At 60.7% G+C, this 9,069-nt stretch overlaps 1 protein-coding gene across 4 annotated transcripts; it reads left to right on the top strand.

Annotated features, from left to right (window-relative positions):
- The first annotated feature begins 2,193 nt into the window (after window positions 1–2,193).
- Window positions 2,194–8,574, top strand: LOC100545254 (sodium-dependent proline transporter-like). Of its 4 annotated transcripts, none has more exons than XM_010706257.4 (15): window positions 2,194–2,330; window positions 3,594–3,792; window positions 4,448–4,579; window positions 4,672–4,820; window positions 5,307–5,356; window positions 5,460–5,598; window positions 5,675–5,809; window positions 5,915–6,018; window positions 6,140–6,264; window positions 6,354–6,466; window positions 6,788–6,922; window positions 7,037–7,136; window positions 7,416–7,534; window positions 7,643–7,816; window positions 8,391–8,574. In XM_010706257.4, exons 1-15 carry the CDS (start codon window positions 2,265–2,267, stop codon window positions 8,523–8,525), a joined length of 1,875 nt encoding a protein of 624 aa, XP_010704559.1. In that variant the 5' UTR covers window positions 2,194–2,264; the 3' UTR covers window positions 8,526–8,574. The 4 variants fall into 4 exon arrangements, with proteins under 4 accessions (XP_010704559.1, XP_085072833.1, XP_085072831.1 ...); XM_085216707.1 differs by lacking the exon at window positions 2,194–2,330 and adding an exon at window positions 3,151–3,277 and having other exon boundaries at window positions 8,303–8,431; XM_085216705.1 differs by lacking the exon at window positions 2,194–2,330 and adding an exon at window positions 3,159–3,277.
- Window positions 8,575–9,069: the final 495 nt, after the last annotated feature.

Genomic DNA, 9,069 nt, shown 5'->3' with positions numbered 1-9,069 from the left:
CCTCCCCTCCAGCAGGGCTGTGGCAAGATCAGAACAACCACCATCAACGCCCAAGAGGCAAATTTGGAAGGAAATGTAACACGAAAACCAAACTTCCTGAGGCTGCACAGCACTGTACCTCCACCCAGCCCCGAGGCAGCTGTGGTTGGAATGGAGCTTCTGTGCTCACGGGTTGCTATAGTTTGTATGGCAGGGGTTGTTCGAGCAGGCTGCCTCGGCTGTATGATTGAATGGCACCGAGCTGGGACAGGACCCAAAGCTGAACCAAGGTTGTTTCACCTCCAAGTCCCACAGTGTGAAGCCACAAGACAACAGATCTGATTCTGCTGTGGATAAGGGCGACAGACCCGAGGAGTGCATGGCTCCCACCTCATAGAATCATCCAGTCATTAAAGATGGTCAATTCCAACCAGCCACCTCTTGCCTTCGTGCTCTGAGTTGCTCTGAAAGCACCTGGGAGCCTGGCACGGTGCAGCCAACGATGATGGACCAAGAGAGAGATGCAGGGATTTGCATCCCACCCCTATGAGCTGTGATGTTGTAATGTGGAGCCCTCTCTGGACCTGGGGTCTGAATGCCTCTGGGCTACAGGGGAAGTTGTGAACATCTTATTTCTTGTGTGGTTTCTTATGGGATCTGCTCTATGAGGAGAAAATAGGATGGAAAATTCTAATCCTCCACATCTTGGTTGTTCTGTGCATCTTTATACACTATGCTAATGTCCCAATTTTAATAATGTGTCTCTCAGGGCAACTTTTCATAAGGCACTGCAATAAACAAGGCCACCAAAATGACCCAACCTAAAAATACCTCTTCATTTCCCTCATTTGGGTGGAATTACATTTAATTCCTTGGCCCAGACCCATCTGTAGAGATGCTGCTCGTTTGCAGACTGCTCTCCTGCAGGCTGCAGGACATTGCACTGCCCCAGGACCACAGCAGCTCCTGGTGGATGGCATGGGATGAAGGCAACCACCCTCACCAAGAGAACGGCTCCGTCTTCTTTGGTTTCCTTTTACTCACATGAATTCAGTTGCAGTCAGCCCTCAAAGACTTTTTGTGTTCCTTCAGGGTCGCCAGCTTAGTGGACACTGGGCAGCTCAAGTCCGATTCCCATCCCGCAGAGGTGCTGTTGGATGAGAAGAGCCAAATTTGTATTGGAGGTCATTCTCCTTTCTCCCTTCCCGGCAGTGGGGGTTAGTCCTGGCTCCAGAGGTATTTCCAGGTTCTGAAGAACCTGCTCTGTTCAGAGGTCAGAAACAGCCCCGGATGGAGCATCATGGACATGGCCAAAGTGAGGCGGAGCCAGAGCACTGCCCATGAAAAATGCACGTAACACTGGGATGGACAGGAGCTGGTATGCAGAGCAGGGCAGTGATCTGACCCAGTGTCCCTGGATTGGAGGTAGAGATGCTGAGAGCAGATGGCTCCGTGCTGGAATGGGGTGCTATAGGAGAACTGCTTCATGGGTAGATCGCAGCTTTAACCTCAGCTCTCTTTCAGCTGCTGATGCAGAGCCCGTTTCTCTGCTCCTTGTTGGCCTGGGTGATTTTCCGGAGACCAGCTGGGAAAGCAGGGTGACAGCGATGGGTGTTTTGGGGGACGCAACCAGCAAACGTCACCTGGAACGGGAGGTTCTCAACACAGCTCCTTCCTCATGCTGGGCTGATGTCCAGCCTGGAGGGCACAGAGGATCCCTGCATCCTTTAGCACCACTCTCCCTTCTTCCTCATGCCCTCATGCCTGCAGCACAGGGTGGGAGCTCATCACCTCTCCTCTGCACTGGGTCAGAAGTTTGCAGTGCCCTAATGCTCTCCTGCCAGGCACTGGAATGGGCTGCTCAGGGAGGTGGTGGATTCACCGACCCTGGAGGTGTTCAAGGAATGTTTTGACGCTGTGTTGAGGGACGTGGTTTAGTGAGAGCTGTTGGCGATGGGTGGATGGTTGGACTGGGTGATCTTGGAGGTCTTTTCCAACCTTGGTGTTTCTGCGATTCTGTGGTTTTGCCAGGGCACGGGGATGCTCTTCTGCATGTCTCAGCCCAGGCACACGAGGAGCGCAGACTGAAACCACGACCTGACAGAGGCTTGGAGCTGCAGCCGGCCACCCCAGCACGCACCTTGGCTCCACAGCTCACAGCTATGGGACGAGTAGCATGGGGGGACCACGCAGCCACGGCTGCCTGAGGGCTGGCAGGACCTGGGTGCACAGTGAGATGGGGCGGAGCTGCACCTGGCACAGGTGAGCACACCCTGCAGAAGGAAATGCCGCACAGCGGGGATCTCCACACAACGGGGCTCCCGGCCCCCGCCGCACCAACGGAGCCCACGGTAGGACTGGGGCCCTGGGGACATCCTTGCACTGTCCTGACCTTGCTTTCAGCACTGGGGGCCCGCTGGGTGCAGGTCCCCCTCTCCCCAGCCCCATGGAGGTTGGGTGCCCGCAATGAGTTCTGCTGGGAGCAGCGCTGGGGACGCTCGGATTGCGTGGGGGTTTGTCCCCATGCAGCGCGTTGTCCCTCAGGCACTGCAGTGGTTGGAAGCCTTTGGGGCAGCCCCACTGCCATCAGGCAGTGCCCCCATCCCCACGGGGCACAGCTGCGGAGGTTCTCAGAATGCTGGGTGTTGTGCTGGGTGCAGGGCAGGGCTCCCACCCACCCAGGCAGGCTGTGTCTGCTGCGCCCCGCTCTGAGCTGAGAGGAGCTGATGCACAGCAGAAGCCTGAGCATCTGCAGAGGGCTGAAGTGCCCCCGCTGCCTTCCCTGCTTTCTTCACCCAATGGCTTATGCTGTGACCCCATGGCTGGGATGTGGGTGCATTGGGTGGCTGTGCAGAGTGCAGGAGCAGCACCCCAGGCTTAAGTACCCCCTGGTTTCCATGCTCGGGCTGGCTCCTGTAATCACATGGGGCATCCCCATGCTGTGCTTCCCGGACGGCTCTGACGCAGCACCAGGCAAAGGGCAAAGCCCTCCCTGTGGCCTTGTCCCGGTGGCACGGTTCCTGCAATCTGCATTTGTTTGTGTCGCCCAGACAGTCAGTGCAGCACTCTGTTATCTCACGGGCACAGGGGCGGCTCTGTTGTGGGGCACAGCCCCACGCTGGCGCTGGCACTGAGGGGAAGTGCCCATGAACTTTGCACCAGAGCAGCCAGGAGTGCCCTGCAGAGACTCTGAGCACCCCAAATGCCCGCATCCCAGGGCACCCCACAGCATCACCCTGCAGCACTGCATGATGCCACAAACATAGCTGCTCATGGCTGCTCTGCTGCCTGCAGGGAGGTACGTGCTGGATTTTGGGGGCTGCAGAGCTGGAAGAGTGCTTTCCATGCAGCTGGATGCAGATCACTTTCCCTATGGCCCATCGCATTGTTAGGGAGGAGTGGTGCAGGCCAAGGAGCCCCAGCCCTTGTCCTGCTCATCCCAAGTCCTGATGCATGTGAGCTGAGCTCGGAGCCCCTGCACACCGCCCTGAGCCAGAATATCTTATCTTGGCACTGTGTGCGCAGCGATGCTTCTTCCTCACCCCATCCTCCTCATCCTCCTCTGCTCTGGTGTGATCTTGGGCACGCGTTCCCAATTCTTTGTTCCTCTGCAGGTGAACATCTTCCAGACACAGGATCCAATCACCCCCCAGCCTTGGGCAGAGCCCCCAGCTCCAGTGGGGAGCCCGGCCCCCAACCCACCCCGTGACACCTGGGCTGGGCGGCACGCCTTCCTGCTCTCCTGCCTGGGCTACTGCGTGGGGCTGGGCAACGTCTGGCGCTTCCCCTACCTGTGCTACCGCAATGGAGGAGGTGGGTGCTGCCCCGGCGCTGGGGCTCAGTGTGCTTGGAGGGCTCAGGTCCTGCGCTGCCCTCTGGCCCCACTGCTTTAACCCCACTGCAAAGTGCAGTGTGCCCGAGTTGGCTCCATGGTGCCATGCAGGAATGAGGATGCGCCCAGCACTGCAGCTGGGTGGATGCACCCGGGCCGAGCTTTGCACCTTGCCTTCACCAAGGAATTTGGCCCCAGGGCAGGGCTGTGGATGCTACTCTGCTTCGGGGCATGGGTGTGGGGTTCGGTATGTCCATCCCTCCATTCATCCCCAGTGTCCCACTGCCAGCACTCCGTGCTCTGTGCAGTGCAGTGGGGAAGAAGTGGTGCACACAGCTGGGCGCTCCCTGGGGCTGGGATGGGCAGCAGGAGCCCACGCTGCCCTTTGGGCTTCACATCCACGGGGCTCCTGGTCTGAGTGGGAAGGGACCTCGAATACCACCAACCCCCCTTCATGGGCAGGAACATCTCCCATAGTCCAGGGGCCCGAAACCCCACCTGAGGCCAGGGATGGGTGCTCACAGCTCTCTGGGGAGCCTGGGGGTTTCCCTGCCCTGTGCCCATCTCCTGGGGGGTTGCAGGACCTGTTGTGTCCTCTGGCCATCCCCCGACCCACTGCCCCTCTCCTCCTCCCAGGCGTCTTCCTCATCCCCTACTTCCTCATGCTGCTCCTGGTGGGGTTGCCTCTCTTCCTGATGGAGCTGAGCCTGGGGCAGTACGGGGCCGCGGGGCCCATCACCGTCTGGAAGTGCTGCCCCATCCTGCAAGGTAGGCCCAGCACCAAGGGCACCTTTCCCCGTGCCCCTCTCAGCTCCCAGCCCTCCAAGGCAGGCACAGAGCAGCCCCTCTCCCCGGTGCAGGTGTTGGTGTGGGCATGCTGGTTGTGTCCTCCCTGGTGTCCATCTACTACAACGTCATCATCGCTTGGGCGTTCTACTACCTGGGCTCGTCCTTCCAGAGCCCCCTGCCCTGGTCCTGCGATGCCCCCCGGAACGCCGAGCTCTGCCAGGTCAGCAGCCCTGAGCAGGAATGGGACAGGGATCCAGGGATGGGGATCCCTCAGGGTCAGGCTTCACCCGCAGCTGGGGAAGGGGCAGCAGATCAGGCTGGGGCTGGGGCCAGGGAGGGTTGGAGGAGGGTGATGATGATGGTGGTGATAGTGGGAAGGGTGGGGGATGATGGTGGTGATGGTGGGAGTGATGGTGGGAGTGGTGATGGTGGGGGTGGTGGTGATGGTGATGGCTTTGGTAGTGATGGTGGCGGTGATGATGATGATGGGAGTGGTGGTGGTGATGATGATGGCCATGATGTTGATGTTGATGGTTGTGGTGGTGGTGGTGATGATGATGATGGTGGTGATGATGATGATGGTGGTGATGGTGATGATGATGATGATGGTGGTGGTGGTGATGATGATGATGGTGGTGATGATGATGATGGTGGTGATGATGATGATGGTGGTGATGGTGATGATGATGATGATGGTATTTTGCAGAATGCATCAGGAAGTGCTACCCATGCCAGTGCCAGTGAGGCTTTCTGGAAGTAAGTTGGTGGAAGCAAGCTGGCTCCTTCCCCCCGGTCCCGCAGTGTGGGGGCTCTGGGATTCAGCATCCCCGTCCCACTGACTCCCATCCCCACACCTCAGCGAGCAGGTGCTGGGAGTGACACACAGCTCTGGCCTTGGTGACCCCGGCTCTGTGCAGTGGCTGCTTGCACTGTGTCTGCTGGCAGCCTGGATCGTGGTCTTCCTGTGCATGCTAGGGGGCATCCGCAGCTCAGGCAAGGTGAGCGGGGCGGGGGCATGGCTGGGGCTCGGGGATGCTGCACCGACGGAGCGGGGCTGAGCTGTGCCCTGTGCAGGTGGTGTACATCACGGCCACCTTCCCCTACCTGATTCTCCTCGTCCTCATCATGCGTGGGGCCACGCTGCCCGGCTCCCTCGATGGCGTCCGCTTCTACCTCTCCTCGGATTGGAGCAAGCTGCTGAGTGCACGGGTAACGCCACGCCGGGGCCGGGCACCGTGAGACCCGTGGGCACCCCCAGATGAGGGCAGTGGGGGCGGTGGGACCCTGCAGCCCCCCATGGCCTCATGCCCCCAGGTATGGAGCGATGCGGCCTCGCAGATCTTCTACTCACTGGGCATCGGCTTTGGGGGGCTGCTCTCCATGGCCTCCTACAACAAATTTGACAACAACGTCGTTCGGTGAGCTGGGGGTGGGTGCCGAGGGGCAGCAAGGGGGATGCGCGGTCCCTGGGGATGCGTGGCCCCAGCGGGTGCCCCACTCCTCCCCGTGGACATGGGGTAGTGATGCTCTTCCTGGCAGGGACACCCTGGTCATCGCCATCGGGAACTGCTGCACCAGTTTCTTTGCTGGCTTCGCCATCTTCTCGGTGCTGGGACACATGGCCTTGAAGAGGGACATCCCTGTGGGCAGCGTCGCTGAGTCTGGTATGGTTTTGGAGACACGGGGTGCTGTGTGAGGGGATGCAGTTGAGCACCACGGTGCTCTCCCACATCCTCATGTCCCCATTCTGCAGGCCCTGGGCTGGCGTTCGTGGCGTACCCTGAGGCACTCTCCCTGCTGCCTGGTTCCCCGTTCTGGTCCATCCTCTTCTTCTTGATGCTCTTCATGCTGGGAGTGGACACTTTGGTGATTGTCACACTGGGAAGCCCCCTGTCCCGCCCTGTGCCTGGCCTTGGGGTGCCAGGTACACCCTGACCTCGGCATGCAGGAGGCAAAATGTGCACAGAACGTGAGGCTGGGGGGCTCTGTGTGTGGGGCTGCCACTGGGGTGGGATGCAGCCACGTCCCCATGGTTGGGGTCCACCCAGGGAGGTGAGGCAGCTATGTGCCCCTGGTGGGGATGCACCCAAGGCCACATGTGCTCAGTGCGATGGGGACAAGGTGCTGTGGGGACCTCCTGGTGAAGGTGGGTTTCCTGCTACCCTTCCTGACATCCCTGTCCCTCAGTTTGGGAACATCGAGGCCATCAACACCGCCATCATGGATGAGTTCCCAGCCCTGCGGGAGGGGAAGAGGAAGGTGATGCTCCTGGCTGTGCTCTGCTTCTCCTTCTACCTCCTGGGGCTCCTCCTCGTCACCCAGGTGCGTGGGGCCCATGCTGGATGCATCCTGGGGGCTGTCCTAGGGGCACAGAGGGCAGTGCCTGCCCCCCTGCATGGATCCCAGGCGCTGACCCCACGTCCTGCCCACTCGTAGGGTGGCATCTTCTGGTTCACCCTCATTGACACCTACAGCACCAGCTTCGGGCTGATCATCATCACCCTCCTCATGTGCATCGGCATCGCCTCCTGCTATGGTGAGCGGAGCTGGGGGCTCCAAGGAGCGGAGCTGGGGGGGCTCCATGGAGTGGAACTGAGGGGTTCCATGGGCAGAACTGGGGGGCTTCCATGGAGCAGAGCTGGGCTGTGATGTTCCCTGCGCCCTGGGAAGCGGTTTCAGCACTGCCCATCCACATGTGGGGCTGCTCAGCGCCAAGCACCATCCTGATGTCCCGGGGGGGGCACAGAGGCTGTGGGTGTCCAGCACAGAGCCCTGCTGGGGTGGGGGGCTGGCTGTGACCCCCTGTGTCCCGCAGGCATTGAGCAGTTCTGCCGGGACATTGTGACCATGATCTGCCGCTGCCCACCGTGGTACAGCCGTGTGCTGGGCTGCTTCAAGGTGTGCTGGGTCTTCTTCACCCCCTGCTTGCTGCTGGTAAGTGTTGGGCACTGCCTGAGCTCCTCTCGGTCAGGGGGGCAGCCCGGGTGGCCCTGATATCCCCACAGTGCCGTCACCACACTGCTGCCCACTCCATCCCCACAGTTCACACTCATCTTCACATTCCTGGATATGTACAACATTCCCCTGCACTACGGCACCTATGAGTTCCCAGCGTGGGGCACCAGCCTGGGTGTCTGCATGGGCGTCCTCAGCTGTGTGCAGATCCCCATCGGTGCCATCGTGGCTCTGTGCCACCAGACTGGGACACTGAGTGATGTGAGTGTGAACTGGGCAGGTTGGGGTGGAACGGGGATAGGGACTGAATGGGGATGGGGTGGAAGTGGGGATGGGATGGGGGTGGGATAGGGGTGGGGATGGGATGGGATGAGGGTCAGGATGGAATGGGGGTGGGACGGAGATGAGGTTGGGGATGGGGATGGGATGGGGATGGGATGGGGTGGGGATGGGATGGGATGAGGGTCAGGATGGAATGGGGGTGGGACGGAGATGGGGTTGGGGATGGGGATGGGATGGGGATGGGATGGGGATGGGATGGGGTGGGGTTGGGGATGGGGATGGGATGAGGAGGGGATGGGGATGGAGTTGGGATGGGGGTGGGGAGAAAGACAGGAATGCAGACATGGGGATGGTGTTGAGATGGGGATGGGAACAGTGATTGGGGCAGAGCAGGGGCTGCCCCACTGCTGGAGACAAGGACAGAGGGCAGTAACAGACCGGGGGTGATGCTCTCCCCTCACCAAGAGAGAAAAGGGGCTGAAGCCATGAGGTCTGGATGCAGAGTGGGGGCTGAACAACTCTGCAGCAGCCCCCCACCCTCGCGCACCCGCAGCGCTTCCAGAAAGCCATGCAGCCCCTCCACTCCTGGGGGAGGGCCGCTTCCAGCACCGAGGACATCATCGAGGTGCCCTTCACCATCACCCTGAGCAGCAGCGACTTCACCACACCGCCGCACAGCGAGAGCTGAACCGGCGCCGCGCAGCGCCGTGGTGATGCATCCCAGAGGTTGGTGATCACTGATCCCAGCGTGGATTTAAATCCTCTATCCTGGAAACGTTCTGTGTGCTCCAAAAGGCGCCTCGAAGGGACTCTCTATGAGCAGGGCTGGCGGTCTGGGCTGCGCTCCAGCCCTTTGCTGGCCCGTGGGTACCATCTCCTCAGCACTTCGGGGCAGCTGTATGCACCCAGTGGGGCTGGCAGCGTTCTGCCCGCAGCAGCCGCCTCTGCGTGGCCCTGTGCACATCCTGAGCCCGGGGCTGGGATGGCCCAAGGGTGAGCCTGGAGCTTCAGGGGCTGCAGCACACCGATGCAATGAGCTCCTTTCCAGCTCGTCATCCCCACACACTGCTGGACAGGCCAGGTGGGGATGAGCCCACGTGGCAGAGCCTTCCTTGGAGGCTGCCCGGGCTCTCCTGGGCGGTGTCCTCAGCCCGGCCTGGTGTCCATCCATCCTTCCTCTGGGCACCCAGCCCTGCAGCGGCTCTCCCACTGTGCACCAACCTGCCCCGACC

Source organism: Meleagris gallopavo, chromosome 1 (assembly GCF_905368555.1).
Source record: "Meleagris gallopavo chromosome 1, MGAL_WU_HG_1.1, whole genome shotgun sequence".
Taxonomy (NCBI): domain Eukaryota; kingdom Metazoa; phylum Chordata; class Aves; order Galliformes; family Phasianidae; genus Meleagris; species Meleagris gallopavo.
The sequence above is the reverse complement of the archived record's forward strand: the minus strand, read 5'-3'. Positions and strand labels throughout refer to the sequence as shown.